Below are 20,467 nucleotides of genomic sequence, written 5' to 3'. Positions count from 1 at the left end.
CTGTCTACTATTATTTCTTATAGCTATCATTACAGTTTGACTTCCCCCAGGCAAAGATTCACATGACTTGCTTATAGAAAGGGTGAACTATCAAGCATTCATTCTTCTGAATTATGATAAACTGGAACCACCCCCAACTCCACTCTATCACAGATGGACACTCAAGGCATATGTACACCAGTGGGCTACAGCAACCCCCAAGGCATCTCAGTGAATCAGTATGTGACATCTTCAAGATCCTACAGAAGATTTTGAACATGATGGAGTGGGTGGTGATGATGATGAGGATGAGGATGATGACAATGAATCAAATGCAGAGAGTGATGGTGATGATAATCACATTTATGATGTTTAGATTTTTGTTTATTTTATATATACATACACAATATTTATTTTACTGAATCCTTGAGAGATGAAATTTGATTTAGAACTTGATAATATTACAGTCATTATGATACATGATTTATTTGTAAGATTATAATATTTAATTTTTTTACTTGAATTTTGGGAAATTAATGATATAGATGTGAATTACTATGGTGCTGAACTGATAGATGATGTGGATGCAAATAAAATGTTTTGTTTTAACTTGTGAGATTTTTACCATCAACTCGGCCGAGCTTTGGAGAAAACTTATTTCTAACATTGAATATGGAATCCTTGACCTTAAAAACCAATAATTAGACACCAAGAATGCATTTGTAAAAGAAAAAGTCCGTAAGATATTAAGTTCTATAGGTTTGACATAAGCCGTAGGCAGTCATTTTGATTTATGCCTCTCAAAAAGTTAGTCCACACTTTTGCCAGGTTTACCCCAGCTTAATTTGAACAAAACCTTCACCTTCCTCTGAACTGAAAATCAACTTCAAACCTTGATCCTGGAAGATTGGTCATGGGGTGAATTGGTGGGTCCTCTATTACCAAGCACTTTCCTTTAGCTAGCGTCATTTGAGAACTTCTTGCTGTGCTTCCCCAACTACTAAGTAGAACCTGTGTTTTGTGTGAGTTATCATCATGTGGGAGGGCAGTGCTTGAACACCTATGGTAGATTGACTAGCTTCTGGCTAGGTTGGCACGTGCATCACTCAGTGGACTCAGTACCTTGTTCCAGCTCACCTAGACAAAAGGACTGCTCCAGCTCTTTTGCTTCTCTGAAAATGCCTTGTTGAGCCAGTACAGCCTTCTGTATTTGTGCCTAGTCTTTGGGCTCGGTGTGTGCAAGTGGTGAGATTAGCTCTTTCTTTGTACCTTTGAGAAAACATTGGGCAGAGTCTGTGCAACCATGCACATACTTGGTTTACAGAGTATGCACATGCAAGTAGCAGAATTAACACTTCCTCTGCTGAAATACCCTGGTTAGTGCACATGCAGCTCACTGTCTCTGCATAGAGGTTCAAAGGTAGATGCTTTTTCTTGTGGTTCCCTGGGTGTGTACCTGGTTGAGTCAACCTTCCCTACACTTTTAATGTGTGCTTGATCCCTGGATTGTGTGCGTACCAAAGGGATTTTGCTCATGACACAATCCTTCTTGGTATACACCAGTTTTGGGATTGCAAGTTAGTGCAAGTGTGTAGTATGGCAGTTCATCTGTTGACATGATACTTGAAAAAGGAACAGAAACAGATTACTCTCCCAGTGTGTGGTGGGAGTTCATGGCCTTCACCTTTGCCTCTCAGAGCATGTTGATGTGGCTCCTTACCTCTGCTTTTCTGGGCATGAGTGGTTGGTTCTTTTCTACCTGTAACCTCCCATTAGTGTAGTATATGGTTGTTAGACTGTATGCATTTTGATCAGGGGTTTACATATGACATACTTTCTGCTATATTGCTTAAGAGTTTTATAAAAGTAACTTGCCAAATAATTGCATAGCTTTAAGTGTCTACTTTATGCAGCAGCTCAAAATTCGAAAATCGCAGAAACGCTCTTCTGTTTTGGGTGTAGACAGTTTTCCCTGTCCACTACCGGGAAAGAATAGGTACAACATAGCTATAGCTGAGAATTTGTCTCTGCCAGCCAATAACTAAACATGATGTTGAGCAGCTTTTGGATTTGTTTTTCCACTGGATGGTTTTGGTTTTCTCTGCATTTGCTGATGTCCTCTTTATGATTTTTGGTAGCACGCTAATAATATTTATCTTAGCTGGTATTCAGAAATGTTTGAAATTTGAATTTATTTCATTATGCCAGGCACTAGTATGTCTAGTATTAGCTATTGTAAAGGCTGCAAGAGAAGACATGTTGGTGAAATACAACACATTCCATTTGTACTTCATGTAGAGGACAAATTTGTTCAGCAGATGTATATTGCAAAGAATGTAAGGACTGGGATAAGGAAACTTGGAAGACATTAAATGCTCATTTGGATAAGCTTCATCGAGTCAAATTGGGAAAGGCAGCAGTTTGGGCCGAAGCTAAAGCTTCAGTTGTTTGGTGATTCTCCAAAAGTAGTTGATGTACCCATTTCTTCAGTGTCTTTGACTGCTTTTTCCTCTATCTCCATTCCTCCTACTTTTCCAATTTCTCCGATCCCTGGCTCCCTTTCTTCAGAGCTCAATGCTAATACCAGTTTAGCAGCACGTGTAGATCGTAAATATGATCTTGTTAATACCGTTTCCTAGATTAGTGACTCATTGAAAGTCCTTATGGACAAATTTGAAAGTGCAGTGCATTTAGAGGAGATGGATACTCTTTCCATCTATGCTCCTAGACCTAGGTCCCTGCAAAACTCCCCTTGCTCACCTGGGAGGAAGAAGGAAACTGGCAGTCCAAGGGAGGTCAGTGGGGTTTGCCTATGAGCGGTTGCTTCCTCAACAAAGCCTGTTGTCCAGAAGTCCCAGGACTAGGATGATCGCCATTGGAAAGGTGTCCATGTAGATATTCGTATATAATGGCATCTAGTAATTCGGATTCACAAGGAGTTAAGAGCCATAGTGGGCGCTTTTCTAACGTGTCAAGGCCATTGAAAAGGCTTGGTTCTTCTTTGGAAGATGTTTCACCTGCATGCAAGCGAGCGATTGAGTGAGAACATAGTCTTCTTCCTTCCTGTAGTTTTTGGAAGTATCCCAAGCGCCCAGTTACGAAACACCCCGAGTATGAGTGCCCAGTGTTCAGGCTCCCAGAATAGGAGCAATCAAGTGTCCGATTGCCCATCGTATAAGCGCCCAGTGACTTGGCACCCAGAGCTCAAGTACCCGATGAGCTACCAGTGCACGAACACCTGGGGTTCAAGAATTCAATTGGTGATGTGTCTGAATACTCAAAGTTAGAAAGGCACCAAGTGTATGAAAGTGCAGTGTATGAACGTCCAGTTTCTAGGCACTAGAATTGTGAGCATCCAGGGTTTGATGACCCAGTGTCTATGAAGCAGTCTATACCTGAGAAGAAGGTAGTGACTGATCGTTTGGTATATATGAACGCACAGAGCCTGAGCGTTCAGGGGATTCGCCTGTGAGGGCTCCCCCACCAGCCATTGAAAGGTTGGCGCCACAAGTAGCTGGCATAGTCCAAACCACCAAAAAGTCCCAGAGAGGCAACAAAAGTCTGCTTCTTTTATAATTCTGGAGGTTTCTCACTCACCCAGGCATATACAATACGTTTGAGCAAAATTCCAACATCCAAGTTCTAGAAAAGGAGGTCATGATACTACCCAAAACACTTCAAGAGCCTATGGTGAGGTCTCAATCCAAGGCCTGACTCAAGGGACCAATGGAGTCCAAGTACAGGCATTCCCCCCATTCACGATCGGGGTTCCGTTCTTGAGATGCGTTGTAAGAGAAAAATTTTGTAAATCGTCAAATATGATAAGAAAACCTTACTTTGAATGCTTTGGGTGTCTATTGAAAACTGTATTAACTGCATTTTTATTTTCATAAAAAAAACTTCAAATATTGTTTAATGTATATACTCTTGTAAGGTTTGATATTTAAAGACCAATTTTATGGCCTAGAATTTTGGGATTGAACTTTACTTGGGATGGGCTAGTTTGGAAATGTGCAAGAGTTTGGCACTAGGCTAAACCTAGGCTTTGGATTTCCCGACAACAAATAATAAATACAAATGTTGTTTTACTTATCGGAGAATCTTTTATTATTGTTATGTTGTTTTTAATTTATGGCTGTTCTAGGCTTTTGATAAATGCAGCCTTTATTTTCCGAAGGTAAACAGTAGCCACCATTTGTATTTCGTAAGCTGATAACTCTTCATTTGCGATTCACAAAGATTCATGTATTTTTTTATTCTTATTGGTAAAATGATGCTGTAAATTTAAGGGAAAAAAAAAATATATAGAATTATTCTTCTGCTATAATGTCATTATATGTTTCATTGTAGCTGTCAGTGTCTCCATTAGGTAAAGATATATTAAAGAATAGAAATGAATGGTTATTATGCTGTTCAGTAGTTTCAGTGGTTGAAGAGAGATAATAAAAATGTATGATACTATAATGTGCACTAGTTAAAAGTGGTTGCTTGGTAATCTATCGGCAGTCGGTAGTGTTGGCAAAATGATTGTAAACAAAGCAGGTGAGGGAGCTTTTGTTTTCTTTTGATTATTATAGTTAATTAATAATAATTTGAAATGAGTACATACTGATTATGTATTCATTTTATAGGCATATTCTAAACTTTTAGCTTCTTAGTTTTAGATGTCAGAATCTTAGACTAGGCTACAGTAGCAATTGCTAACATAGCCTAGGCTTATTGCCAGAATCAAAACTCAACATTATAAAGGATATATGCTAAAATCCTAATATATGCAGTAAAAAAGGGGGTTGAACATCACATGCAGTCGAATATTACTCAAGTATATACAGTATTTTGCCTTTTTGGAGTTATATTTTTTTGTTGGATCGGCATCGTAACCCTAGAACATGCGTCATAAACCTGGAAATAATTTATAAATGTAATTGAAAAGTGTCGCAAACTCAGAACGTCGTGAGCTGAAACTATTGTAAGTCCCAGACTGCCTGTATTCTACAAAGGAGAGTGTCACATCCCGCCCCAGAAGCCATCGCCCCAGGCAGGCATTGCTAATCAAAGCTCCTAACTGGCATAAATAGCTCAACTAAAATAAACAGAGCTATGCACATTAGTCTTAAGGCCTGGTTCCAGGCAGTGAGCCTTTCACCACATTGACTGAGAGGAACTTGATTTGGCAAAAGTAGATGGAGAAGATATGCGGAATGGTAGCTTCGAATGGAGAGAGTCCTTTGTGTTTACAAGCACAAGTGTGGGTCACAGGGAAACTCGGGCGACTGCTAAGAGCCAGCAGATCAAGAAAAAATCCTTCAGCATGGGAGTCATGAGGAGCTACCAGGAAGTATAAGCCTGAAGTTATCAAAAATTAGTTGACCACCTAGTGGGACGAGAAGTGAGTGAAAAGATGGAGCTAAGAATGTCATAGTGGCCCTGGGATTTTGAGCTTGAACTACCATTCCCCTTGTAAAATTGTAAGAATGCTAGCCTTACATTCCACTGATAACTGAGCTGGTCTACCAAATACATTCCTCTATCAGGAAATATATTTGACTTACGGCTCTATGGCATGGCGAACTGTCCACTAATGTATCTGCTTTATTAACTGATAGGGAAGGTAAGGTGTCCTTCCCCCTCTTGTTGACATAAGCCAATATGAATGATTTCACTCTACAACAGTATGAAATAACTCATCAAACATTCTGGAATAGCTAAACTAGCCTCACCACATGCCTTTCCAAACATTTAATGTGCAATCCAAACATTTAATGTGCAGATGAAGGATGTCCTCAGCCCATACACCCAAGACAAATGAGCTCCTCTTGTGTGTTCATCAATCCTTGCCCAATGCGGATGTGAACAAATTCATTTTGGGAGATGGAGAGATCAGGCAACTGCAGTGAGGTTCGTGTCATCCAGCAGCCATGCAAGGTCCTATCTGATCTCCCTGGTCATAGATTAAGTTTGGAGTGAGGATCACCTGAAGCTGATTAAAACCAATCAAGTTGTCACTCAAGTATGCACAAAGGGATTCACTTGATCCCACTCTAATGTGGCTGTAAGTAGGTGCATGAGGGGAGGTGGAGAGTTCAGGAAATTCCCATGAAAAAGTTCCTGTCCAAAAGCCATGCAAGATCCTCTTTGATCTCCCTCTTCACAAAGCAAGCTGGGAGGGAGGACCACTTGGAGCTCATCAGTGCCTCTTCAGCTGCCAAGGAAACAGGTGCAGAGGCTGCACTCTTGTGGGACGAGCTTCCTCAAATATGAGGCCTCGCGGTAAACAGATATCATTCTTCAGCTCTCAGTCTAGTGGCCACTTTGTCTCCAGTGCAGTTGAGAAATCCTCAGCTAGAACCTCCTCCCATAAATAAGAGCTTTGTCCTCCGAACTCTAATAGGAGCCAGACTCCCCCCAGCGAAATGGCTCCATTTGATGAGAATCAAGATCTCCATCTCGACAATTGGTTGATGCGAGTTCAATCGAGATAGTGTTCATAGCACCTTTGAAGGACTGCTCTTGGCCAAGGATTTTGGCTTAGTGATTAACTATTAGAAATCCCAGGTGAATCTGTCTCAACAAATTCTTTATTTAGAGATGATGATAAATACTATGAATTTTTGGGTTTTTTCCCTCCCCAAAAAGAGTGAGTTCTTGTCTGAAGACAATAGACAAGTTTCTGGCTCTTGACAGGTGCTTGGCAAAAGAATGGAATGACCCCTCTTGGAATATTATCATTAATAGAACAGTTTGTTCTCCTAGACAGACTTTATATGAGACCGCTTCAGTTTTTCTTAAGGATAAGTTGAAACAAAGGGAAGTACCCAGACTCATTCACATTCCAGTTGACTCCAGGAATGAAGGACCTTCTCTGGTTGAGCTGTGAAGGAAGACTTTTGGAGGGCAAGTCACTCCTTCCTCTTAGCCCCACCTAGACTAATGCTTCGATGTGTCAGATCTAGGTTGGGGAGGTCTGATAGGGAGCGAAAGAATTTTCAGGACATGGTCACCAGAACAAAAAGACTGGCATGTAATTGTCAAAGAGCTGAAAATAGTACATCTGTTTTTTGAGTTGGAAGTGTGCAGTCTGCTCGGACAGCACGACTGCCCTGTCCTACATCAAGAAGCAGGGGGGAACTCACTTGTTCCCACTTTATGAGACAGCAAGAGATCTGCTTCTTTGGGCAAACAAAATCATACTGAACTATTAACTTGCTTTATTCAAGGGAAGGTCAATGTTCTAATGGACGAATTGACCCACCAAAACCAAATTTTACTCACGGAGTGGACTTTGGATTAGCAAGTTTGCTTGGATCTTTGGAAGTTGTGAGAAACTCCAACTCTTGATGTGTTTGCCACTTCCAGGAACAATTGGCTCTGGTTGTTTTGTTTGCCAGTCCCAGATCTGTTAGCATGGGCAACAGATGCCATGTTCCAGGACTGGCCAGACAAGTTCCTCTATGCGTTTCTTCCTTTCAGTATGGTGATGCAGGCTATAAACAACGTTCGATCCAAACAGAATGTACTAGTGATTCTAATTGCCCTGTTTTGGCTAGTAAAGGAGTAGTTTCTTGATCTTCTAGACCTGCTGGTAGACTTTCCAAGATTGCTACCTCAAAGACTCTATTGTCTACTCAGAAAACCACATTTCAAGAAGTTCCTTCAGGGATTGCCTACTCTGGCACTAACAGACTTCAAACTGTCAGAAAACTTCTTAGAAGAGATTTTCAAGATCAGCTTCACAAGCTATTGCCGATTGCAGGTGTAGCTGAAATAGTGGATTTTTTTATATACCTTTAGAGGTCTGTCGACCTCCACAATCTAAGGCTACAGGGCCATGTTAGGTTCTGTCTTCAGGCATAAGGGGGTAGACCTTACCTCTAACCAGGATCTGTCGGATCTCATTAGATCTTTTGTCACCACAAAACAGGAAGAGATAGCAGTAGTTCCATGGAATTTGGACATAGTGCTTAAGTAGTTATCTAGCCCACAGTTGGAGCCTGTGTGCTCAATTTCTTTGAGGGACTTAGCTAGAAAGGCCCTCTTTCTAGTATCCTTGACAACAGCCAAAAGGATAAGTGAAATCCACGTGGTGGATAAGAGAGTTGGATTCTCCCAGGGGAATGCTGTCTACTCCCTTTCCTTGGGGTTTCTGGCTAAAAATGAGGCATCTTCCAAGCCCTGGCCTTGCTCCTGTTATTAAAAGTCTAACAGGAATTGTTGGTCCATGTGAAGAGGAGAGAACACTGTCCTGTGAGGGCTTTGAAATAATATCTTAGTAGAACAGAGGGATTGCGTGGTCCTTCAAGCAAGTTGTGGTGTTTGGTTGAAAATCTCTCGTGTTCACAGTCGAAGAATGCTTTGGCATTCTTCCTCAGGGCCCTTGCCATGGAAGCTCATGAGGTAAGAGCTGTGGCCACTTCTTTGGCATTCAAGCAAAATTTATTGGTTTCTTCTATTTTACGGGCGACTTTGGAAATACAAGTCAGTGTTTTTGTTGCATTGCTTAAAGGAAATAGAAAAAGTACATATTTGATAACTGCAGTACTTTTTCCATGGCTAGTGTGTTGTTGGGGGGAAGTGGGATAGGAAGGAACCCTTACTTTTATTTTCTCTTTGCCTTGAAAAATGTGGTGTAGAGATTTTTTTATGGGAGCCTGGGGGTACTGTGTATCAGGAGTGCCCTTTAGTCTTATGGGTGGTTAGTGGTTTTTATATTGTAGGTGGTATTGGTGATGATGTATTTGTTGGCTATTTGATTTGTACTGTACCCAGGGCAGGAGCAACTTATTTGTATGTGTTAGCAATCAGAAATGTCCTTTGCTGCAAAGCACCCACTTAATAGTAGGTGTCCCTCAGCTATACTGCCACACCACTAGTATATAAGACGAGTGATAACCAGAGGCATTATCTTCCTGCAATGACACTTCAACAGGTAATAAACAACAAACATTGTATCAATGTTGGCACATTTTCTAGTCTCAAATTCAGTACCATTCGTAAGGTTGGGTTAGATATGTGCATCCCACCTCCTATCAATATGGGAATCGGCAATGTAGTTACTGGGTAAGTTACTTATATAAAAAGACATTTTTATAATAAAGTATTTTAAATATACGTCCCCATTAATTACGTGATTGGAGCCCGCCCTCCTCCCCTCACATGGACACAAGGGCATAAACAAATTGAGCTTTTTGCCAAGTTTTCCTCTCTCTCCTCTGAAAGTGGGTGGAGTTTTAGTCAGCTACCCCAGCAAACTAGTGCACCCCACAAATTTCAAATTTTAGCTCCCAAGTGAATGAAACTCTTAGCATGTAATTACTGGGAAAGTAATATATATGAAACCTTATTTTATTTTAAAAATGTCATGTTTCTATCCCATGAATATAGAGGTTGTAGTGTGCTCCAGTTATTGTTTAGGGTCTCATTTGCTTCATCCATACTCATTGATTAAAATTTAAGATACAGTCAACCCCCCTATTCGCAGACTCACGTATTCGCTGATTTCTCTCTGGAAGATATACCCCCATTATATGTGGGAAATTTGCCTATTCACTGTATTTTTCTATAAGAAATATCCACAAAATCCTGGGTTTTTTTTATATCAATCTCTTCATAAAATGCACTTTTTTGTGATAAAACTATATTAAAAAACTGGGTATAAATATTTTAGGTGGGTTTTTCTTGAGTTTCAACTAACAAAATACATTGGCAGTTTTAAATATTTTGATTGGGGTAGTGGATTCTTAAAACTAACTGAAAACCCAATACATAACCATAATTTTCAGTGCTTTCATCCCATTCCCTTAATCTTTCAAAAGAAGGTTGGCACAGGAATGAGAAGAGCATCACACTGTGTAACAGTGGAGTTGACTTGTGCATGTAAAGTTAGACTTTCTTCTTTCAAGATCTCTCCAAACCAGTTTCACATATCATGCGAGTATTTTTTATAATTGGTTTGTAGAAAATGTCCTTTTCTATGTTATTTTGCTGTTTATTTTTTACTATCATAGTTTTAGGTTGTTTTATTTAATTTTTTTATGTGTAAATGTGTTGTCTCAGATTGTTCCAGCTTTTGAAAATCACTCAAGAGCCAAAACAATGAGACATGATTTTAAAAATGTATTGGCTCTTTGCTCTTTAGGTTTCATGGAGCCACCCCATTTATGCTACGTATTAAATGATCAAGCTGACAAGGTACCATGTTCTTTTCTCCACTTAGGCCACCATTCCATTCTGTCTATGGTCCTTTAACCGTGTCACCAGCTAGTGAAGATAATTATGGTGTTGATTGTTGTAGTCTACTGGTTCTGCAGTCATCTCCACCTGTATTGATTATTGCAACTTCTACAGGCCAGCTTCTTCACTGTGTTGTTATTGATGGTGATGAAGAGGATGAAGATAATCAGGTATGTTTATTATCATTTTTTATAAATATTTTCTGCCCACTAAGGTGTTGCAGTCCATTACTATTATGTAACAAAAATATGTACATACTAGCTTTAACTCACATTCTTAAGTGGCACCTTAACCTAACAGACAAAGGGGGGGGGGTTTGCTCTCTTGATCAGTTGTGAAATCCATTAAGTAATGAATATGTAACCTACACAGTACCCTGGAGCCATTCTTAAAGAATTTAATAGCTTGTTGTAACTGGTGTTTTGTATTTATCATTCTCTTGAAAAATGACAAATTTTCTAAGACAATAGGATAATTTCTAGCACTTAGCTGGATCCGGTTAGAAAGCAGATGAAAGCAAGGAATCTTGTGATATCTGGCAACGCATGTGGAGATCGGGTGAAGAGTGGTCAAAGACCACACACCTACGCCACCGCATCAGTCTTTCCCAGCTCAGGATGTCTTAACAAACAGAGGGGCAGCTAGAGGTGGGCAGTGTAATGTTAAGACCTTATGTTTGTAGCTAAGAAAAATACAAATTGTCTTAGAAGATTTGTCATTTGTTCATACACGAACAAACCTTCGGTCGTAACAATAGGATAGACTCATACTTGGAGGGAGGTACAAGACATCCTAAACCGTCAATGATTTTAATGGTTTTATGCAATCTCTCTCTCTCTCTCTCTCTCTCTCTCTCTCTCTCTCTCTCTCTCTCTCTCTCTCACTGAGATGAGATCATTTTTATGGAACATATATGTAATAAGTTTATTATTAATATTTTCCAACAATAATACTATAATGTGTATAATAATAATACTATAATTAGGAGGGAAAAACTCTCTTATCACGAGAGTATATATCATGTTCTAAAGGGTCCACAATAATACAAAGTGTAAAAAGTCCGTGTATAATTTTGAAGACTTTACAGAAAGCTTTCGAACCCTTCCCTGGGTTCATCTGAAGATGAACCCAGGGAAGGGTTCAAAAGCTTTCTGTAAAGTCTTCAAAATTAGACACGGACTTTTTACGCTTTGTATTATTGTGGACCCTTTAGAACAAAATACTATAATTGTAATTACAAAATTCATATGTGAGTATTTTAAATACAATAATCTTTCCATTTCACTCTTTTAAATACTGTAAGAACAGCTCTTTCTCTCTCTCTCTCTCTCTCTCCACAAGATAAGTAGGCAGTCCCCGGCTTACGACGTTCCGAATTACAACGCTTTTCAATTATATTCTTCAGAAATTATTTCCAGGTTTACGACGCATGTTCCAGGGTTATGACGCCAATCTGGCGGAAGAAATGTCACTCTAGAAATGCAAAATAATCAATATTTGAAGGGCTTTTTGATGAAAAATGCAATAAAGATGCAGTTTACATAGTTTTTAATACAGCCAAAGCATTAAAAGTAAGGTTTCCTTAGGAATTTTGATGATTTTCTGGCTTACGATGATTTTCGGCTTACGACGCGCCTCAAGAACGGAACCCCCGTCGTAAGCTGGGGACTGCCTGTATGTCATAGTGGTAACTCTCTTCGCTGCAAGTGTTAGAAGTATGTATGTATGTACATATATACCTTTAAGGGTACTAATGTTTGATTACTTTGATTCATTAAATGGTACAAATTAGAGCAGGAAGGGGCTAAGAAGAGAGTTTAGAGGATATTGATATAGGGATTGAAGATGTTCAAGAATGGTGGGCACGAAATGCATCAGTAATAAGAAGGCAAGGAAAGGAGCTGCTAGGAGAGACATCTGGTATCATATGGGAAGAAAAAGAGAGTTGGTGGTGGGATGAAGGCATTGAGAAAGTAGTAAAGATGAGAAGGAGGCAAAGAAAAGATGGGAAGAGTCACAGTCAGTGGAAGACAAGATAGGTTCAGAGAGAGAAACAAGGTGGTGAAAAAGGTGGCAGCCCAAGCTAAAGCAAAGTCGTATGATGATGTGTATAATGAGCTGGGGACAAAGGAAGGATTAAAGAAGATGATCAAGCTATCAAAGGCTAGAAATAAGAGCACCATAGATATTACACAGATCAAACAAATAAAAGGTCAAGATGGTGTAGTACTTAGAAAGGAGGAAGACATTGTGAAGAGATGGAAAGAATATTTTGAACAGTTGTTAAATGACGAAAATGATAGACTAATAAGAGAGGATGGGTAAGTGAACATTGGCATGGTAATGAAGTTTTCTAGGCAAGAGGTACTAAATGCACTGAAGAAGAAGAATGGGAAGGCAACCAGACCAGATATGATTCCTGTGGAGGCATGGAAAGCATTAGGAGATGAAGGAGTGGATATACTGTATGATCTTATGATAAAGATCCTTGAACAGGAAAAGATATCAAATGAGTGGTGGGGGAGTATATTCATCCCAATTTTTAAAGAGAAAGGTGATGTCCAAGAGTGTGGTAATTATAGGGGCATTAAATTGATGCCCCGTTACTTTGAAGATACCGGAAAGGATGATAGATGCTAGACTGAGAGAAGAAGTACAAATAGGTAGAGCAGATGGGATTTATGAAGGGAAGGGGAACAATAGATGGTATATTTTGTCTGAGGCAACTAATGGAGAAATTCGGGGAAAGGCAAGGGGACCTACATATGGTATTCATTGACCTTGAAAAGGCTTATGACCGAGTCCCGAGACAAGAGGTATGGAGGAGTCTGAGGGAGAAGATAGTGCCAGAGAAGTACGTGCGATTGATAGAAGAGATGTACCGGAATGTATTTATCAGAGTGAGGAGCAGTGTTGGGGAGACAGAGGGTTTTGAGGTGAGAGTAGGATTACACCAGGGGTCGGCTCTGAGCCCATATATCTTTAACATAGTGATGGATGTTATAATAGAGAAAGTAAGGGAGGCAGTACCATGGAACATATTGTATGCGGATGATATTGTTCTGTGCGCAGAGAGCAGGGAAGATCTGGGAATGAAATTGGAAAGATGGAGACAAGTACTGGAGGACAGAGGAATGAGAATAAGTAGATCTAAGACAGAATATATGTGTACCACCACTGAGGGGGATGATAGAGAAAGTATTCAGCTTGGTGGAGAGCAAATAAAGAGAGTTGATAAGTTTAAGTATTTGGGATCTTTTGTTAACGCTGGAGGAAGTATGGAAGAAGTAAAACATCGGGTACAGGCAGGCTGGAACAACTGGAGAGCGGCCTCTGGAGTTCTTTGTGACAAAAGAGTACTGCTTAGGTTAAAAGGAAAATTTCACCGTCTTGTGAAATTTTCCTTTTAACCTAAGAGTACTGCTTAGGTTAAAAGGAAAATTTCACAAGACGGTGGTAAGAACAGCAATGCTGTATGGTAGGGAAACAGCAAGCATGAGGAAAACAGAGCAGAAGATGGATGTGGCAGAAATGAGAATGCTTAGGTGGATGTCTGGGGTGACAAGAGAGGATAGGATCAGAAATGACTACATAAGGGGGTCAACTAAGGTGGTGGAAGTATCAAAGAAAGTGCAGGAGGGGAGGCTGAGATGGTATGGACACCTGTTGAGGAAAGATGAGGTCCACGCTGGGAGACATACTATGGGGATGGAGGTTCAAGGAAGAAGAAGAAGAGGGAGACCAAGAAAGAGATGGAAGGACTGTGTGAGAGGAGACTTACACTAGAAGGGAATTGATGAGGCAGAAGCGCAGGATAGAAATAGATTGAAACAGCAACCCCATATAAAAATGGGAACCAGCTGGGAAGAAGAATGTTTGATTACTTAGACATTATATCAATACAATCTCTAAGATTAATACAGTAATATGATAATAATTTAAGGTAAATTTTATGTAGGATGTTACATAAGGTATACATTTGGTGTTTATTTCTTCTTATTTTTTTATCTCTCTGCAAAAGAATTGATAGACAGACAAGTAGATACTTGTTCAACCCTATCTTTCTCTCTTCTCTGGAAAATATATATGCATTTATGGAAGGGCAAGAAGTGTTGCCTATAGAAGTTCATTACAGTCTTTTGATATCATAAGGAGTAATTTTCTCTCTCTCTCTCTCTCTCTCTCTCTCTCTCTCTCTCTCTCTCTCTCTCTGTTATTGGCTGCTTATATATTTCTAATAGTAAAATGTTTCTGATGACATTGAAATTATATTAGTACCTAATACCAATTCAATACCAATTCAATGGTATATTTAATGTAGATGATTCTTTAAGTATACATTTGGTATTTGAACTTTCAAGATAGGCAGATATAAGCATTTTTAGAGGGGAGTTTTAACTAAGTGCAGGTTCGAGCTGTTCTCAGGGGTGTATGGTACCCAACCACGCGAATACAGGGGGGAACACTAATTGCTTTCCACTAGTTATATTTTATAGATCCCTTGTTAAACTGCTTAATTAGAAGTTGAAACCTCCACCCACAGTCCTTAACTTTCCCAAATTATGTCTATATGCTAGATTCCCGAATAACCCCCGAACTATTGGATCCCTATTCCATTTTAAGGATAAGATATGCCCCATTTTAAGGATAAGATTTGCCCCCTTCTTTACATCCAGTGTAATTACAGGCGGGGGTTAGCGGCAGGGGTTCCTTTCTTGGCCGCTGACGCTAAGTGATTCTCGAAGCTAAGCGATTTTAAAGCCTACAGCCGCCGCACACCTTCTTTCGAAATTCTAGACCAGTTAACAGAGCCCTAGACCAGTCAAACAACACTGTAATCCCACAATGTCGCAATGCAATAAGTAAAATTATATTTATTAGGTATATAGAACTACAGAATTTACTGTAGAGTAGTACTGTACAGTACATTATAGTATTATAAATACTGTAAAGTGAAAATAAGCCTAGCTTTAATCCTTTGGGTGTCTAGAGTATGTAAAGATATAATAAGGTTTTATACAGTGTATGTTCAGGTAGCTGTAGTATTCAAGTTACGATAATTCGTCTTACAATAATCTTATTTTATGAGAGACCAAATTACAATAGCCTAACTTTATCCCATCTTCTAGTTACATAAGTCCAAAAGCAACAAAAGAGAATGATGAAAGTGTGGTTTTAACATTATACTCTTTGCGTAAACAATTTTTTTTTTTTTTTGGATAACATCCGTTTGACTTCTACTTCAATCATCGTACTGTAGTACACTATTACCGTAGTTGGTATCAATGACGTTATGTAGAATAGAACTTAAATATCTTAATAATATAATAACTTTATTTGCTGTAGATCAAAGATCAATCAGGAAATATACTGTTAAATTTAAACCTAGTTATAACTGAAGCTGAGAAAACTGTTCAAGCTACTAATGACTATTATCGTGTATTGGCAACAAGGATAAAACTCCAGTAAATGTATGCCATCAAACACAACCGTAGATAAAACTGAGGTAAAAAAGTTTTATTCAAAATTACTGTGCTTGAAAGAACACATTTTACTGTTGGTTTCACACCGATATAAGATAAATAACGTGAAGTTCCTATTACGATGATATAAAGGAAAATTGCGAACGGAATCACATAATTTTTTTACACAATAAACATGCTGCCAACGTAATCTGTAAGAAAAAAAAATTAGTTCACAATCACAATGAGACATATTCAATTCATATTTCCACCTAAAAACACGTTGTATAAGGAAAAATAACCTTGTCTCATATAAGTCAAGTATCTAGATATTCGTTTATGCTAACTAGAATCAAGAATATTCACTCAGAATTGTGTTAAATATGGCATAACAAACTTGTATTTGCCGTCAGCTAATTTCAAACCAAAACATTGGCCGCTCTGTGAAATACTGGATACAGTGAAGTAATGTATAACTTTTTAAAGGATTTATGGAAAAGATGCATATTTACGTTTTCTTCTGTGCTTATATTAATTTTCGTCACTATGCCATCTATGTAGCAGCGGCATCTCGAGCTCGTATGGTCATGCCTCAATTTTTTGCTCGAGTAACAAAGCCAAAAATCGACTGTGTTACACAGTTATATTTTGTACTTCTTTCCCATGGAAAAACAAACAAATTTCAGTGTTGCAAAATCGAATGTATATGCAAGTTTTGTCTTTAAAAATCAATTTATGCAACAATTGTAAATATAATTTGTTATAAAAATGTGATTCAATTATATAAATTAAAATTTTATTATTCGGGCATGACTGAACAACCTATTGTCTTCATCATGTGAAGGGCTGTTATAAAGACTTCAAATGGACATGCGTACTGCCACTGTATCATATTTATGTACAAAAATAAAATAAATACCCTGTAAAACATTTTTCAAACACATTTTAAAGATAAATGCATTAATGCTTATAACAAAAAGCTGAAGTTTCATTAACAAAATGAGTTATAATTAGCTCCCAAATTAATAAAACAACACCATGCATTTTCGGAACAGTGGCGGACAAGAACGAACATGAAAAAACATCCTCTGACAATGTGGAGGGAAGTTACAAAAGTTGCCTTAATTTGTATCATATTTATGTACAAAAATGAAAATACCCGATACGTAATATATTTTCATACACATTTTAAACTTAAAAACGTGACATATCGATCGCTAAATCTGCACTCTTTTTAACTCTATATTTTTGGAAGAGCGGCAGGCGGCAGCTTACAAGAACGAACGTGAAAAACATCGTATTTGATAACGTGAAGGGCAGTTTCAAAAGCTGCCTTAGTATCATATTTGTGCGCAAAGATAAAAAATACCCTATACGTAATATATTTTCATACACATTTTATTTAGCATAAAAGCATGAACATTTACAAAATCGACACATCGGTCACTAAATTTGTACTTTTTTTAACTATATTTTCGGAAGAGCGGCAGGCGGCAGCTCACAAGAAAGAACATGAAAAAACATCCTCTTTGATAATGTGAAGGGCAGTTTCAAAAGTTGCCTTTGTATCATATTTCTGTGCAGAAATAAATATACCCAATACCTAATACATTTTCATACACATTTTAAACATAAAGCATGATCATTTATAAATTGACACATCCATAGCTAAATTTGCACTTATGTAACTCGATATTTTCGGCATAGAACAGCGTCAGAGGCATATATTTTATCCTAATACCTATGTAATAACTCTCCATAAAAATTGTTAATATCATTTGCATAACCTTTATGGTCTGAACGGCATTTCTACAAATGTATGAACTCATTAGACATAACGGTGCTAGCGGCGCTGTTAACCGAAAATTGTGCCTTAAGAATACCTTAAAATGCCTTATTTTTTTCATGAATATTTTCTTACGACAACCGTAAAACCAATTTGCCGCTAAGCGACTGCGCCGTTAACCGCTGGCCGCTTGTAATAAATATACCTGTCATCTAGGCACATACATTGGATGTACCAAGAGGCTGCTGAAGATCCAAATCTCCTCTCATCAGGGAGTCAGTTACAGAATGGGAAGCTGCCTATCAAATCCCAATCAGTCGAATATAAGGAATCAGCAAAACATGTAAAACTCAAATAAACGCTAAAGACTTAAGTATAGTGGGAAGAGCACGGAGTACTAAGGAACTAACTGCCCTTGAATCCATAATGATTAACTTACTGTTCCTACTCTCAACCACCAGTCATCATCAACACAGCTACACAGCTGTTCATTGCATAAGTTGTTTTTGTCCTTGTGTGTGTGTATCTTTTCCAATTTTTCGTCCTCCCTGTCAGTCTGCTTTGTGCTACCAATGTGGGTAGGTGTCTTGTGCCCCTGTCTATTGCTATTTTAATTTTTTTATTTTTTATTTTTGTTATAATTTTCTTTAATTTCTTTAATTTATAAAAAAAAAATTTTAATTTATTTTTTTTAGAAATTTTTTTTTCTCTTTTCTGGTTTAGAGGTAAATATGGTGTTAACCCTTAAACGCCGAGCCGGTATTTCCAAAAGTGTCTCCCGTATGCTGGCGGCGTTCGCGAGTGAGCGCCGAAGTGGAATTTTTTTTTTTTTTTTTTTTTTTTTTTTTAATTACAGCACACTTAATTTTCAAGATTAAGAGTTCATTTTTGGCTCCTTTTTTGTCATTGCCTGAAGTTTAGTATGCAACCATCAGAAGTGAAAAAAAATATCATTATCATATATAAATATTGGAATATATGACAGCGCAAAAAAAATTTTCATATATAATTGTATACAAATTGCGCTGTGAGCAAAACGGTTAAAGCTAATGAGTTAATTATTTTTTCGTTGTATTATACACTAAATTGCAATGATTTTGGTATATAAAAAATGGTCAAACGATCAAAGCAACACAGAGCAAATATTATCACAATATAATGCATGAATTCATTACGCACAGACGTAAAAAAAAGATGTTTTCAAAAATTCACCATAAATCGAAATATTGTGCTAGAGACTTCCAATTTGTTGCAAAATGAAGGTAATTGATTGAATATTACTAGACTGTAAGTGTTGTAGCTTACAATTGCAGTTTTAAACCATTTTGGTCGAGTTAAAGTTGACGAATTTTTTTATTTAACGTTATTTATATAAAAATATTTCAAAACTGATAAAAGCTACTACCATGGTTGTTTTTTTGTAGTATTCTACATGAAATTGCACACATTTTCATATATAAAACTTTATGTAACGGCTAATATAAAATGGTGCAAACATTACGACAATCGGACGAAAAAATTTATGATTTTTTCGGAAGAGTTACCGCGCGGACGTAAGGAAAAAGTTTTTTTCATAAATTCACCATAAATCGAAATATTGTGCTAGAGACTTCGAATTTGTTGCAAAATAAAGACAAATAATTGAATATTACTAGAATGTAGTAGTTTTAGCTTACAATTGCATTTTTTTTACCATTTTGGTCAAGTCAGAGTTGACTATATGGAAATATTTCAAAACTGATAAAAGCTACAACCATGGGTTGTTTTTTGTTGTATTCTACATGAAATTGCGCACATTTTCATATATAAAACTTTATGTAACGGCTAATTTAAAATGTTGCAAACATTACGACAACCGGACGAAAAAATTTCTGATTTTTTTCGGAAGTTACCGCGCGGACGTAAGGAAATTTTTTTTTTTTTCATAAATTCACCATAAATCGAAATATTGTGCTAGAGACTTAATCCAATTTGTTGCAAAATAAAGGTAAATGATTGAATATTACTAGAATATAAGAGTTTTAGCTTACAATTGCAGTTTTCAACCATTTTGGTAGGGTCAAAGTTGACCAAAGGTTGATATTTTGTTATTTGTTGTTATTTATATGAAAATATTTCAAAACTGATAAAAGCTACAACCATGGGTTGTTTATTGTTGTATTCTACATGAAATTGCACACATTTTTATTTATAAAACTTTATATAACGGCTAATATAAAACTGTGCAAACATTACGACAATCGGACAAAAATATTTATGATTTTTCCGGCAGTTCCTGCGCGGACGTAGGAAAAGTTTTTTTCATAAATTCACCATAAATCTAAATATTGTGCTAAAGACTTCCAATTTGTTAATTTGTTGTAAAATGAAGGTAAATGATTGAGTATTACTAGAATGTAAGTGTTTTAGCTTACAATTGCGGTTTTCGACCATTTTGGTCGAGTCAAAGTTGACCGAAGGTTGAAATTTTGGCTCTTTTTGTTATTTATAAATTGTGCACATTTCCATATATAAAACCTTATGTAACGGCTAATTTAAAATGGTGCAAACATTACGACAATCGGACGAAAAAATTTATGATTTTTTCGGAAGAGTTACCGGGCGGACGTAAGGAAAAAGTTTTTTCATAAAATCACCATAAATTGAAATATTGTGCTAGAGACTTCCAATTTGTTGCAAATAAAGGTAAATGATTGAATATTACTAGAATATAAGAGTTTTAGCTTACAATTGCGTTTTTCGACCATTTCGGTAGAGTCAAAGTTGACCGAAGGTTGGAATTTTGGCACTTATCGTTATTTATATGAAAATATTTCAAAACTGATAAAAGCTATAACCATGAGTTGTTTTTTATCGTATTCTACATGAAATTGCACACATTTTCATATATAATAACTATGTAACAGCTAATATGAAATAGTGCAAAAATTATGTCAAAGTGACTAAATAATATCTGAGATGGGTCGCTGATGCTTTTTAGTGTAAGAAGAAAGAAGTTCGTGCTTGTGCG

General features: G+C 37.5%; 1 protein-coding gene across 1 annotated transcript in view; it reads left to right on the top strand.

Annotated features, from left to right (window-relative positions):
* LOC135196925 (nucleoporin 88-like) overlaps positions 1-20,467 on the top strand; it is a 168,359-nt gene that overhangs the window by 72,952 nt on the left and 74,940 nt on the right. Inside the window, exon 6 of the mRNA XM_064223763.1 lies at positions 10,193-10,379. Coding sequence (XP_064079833.1) covers positions 10,193-10,379 — 187 coding nt within the window. The remainder of the gene's footprint in view (positions 1-10,192; positions 10,380-20,467) is intronic.

This window comes from Macrobrachium nipponense, chromosome 18 (assembly GCF_015104395.2).
Source record: "Macrobrachium nipponense isolate FS-2020 chromosome 18, ASM1510439v2, whole genome shotgun sequence".
Lineage (NCBI taxonomy): Eukaryota > Metazoa > Arthropoda > Malacostraca > Decapoda > Palaemonidae > Macrobrachium > Macrobrachium nipponense.
The sequence above is the reverse complement of the archived record's forward strand: the minus strand, read 5'-3'. Positions and strand labels throughout refer to the sequence as shown.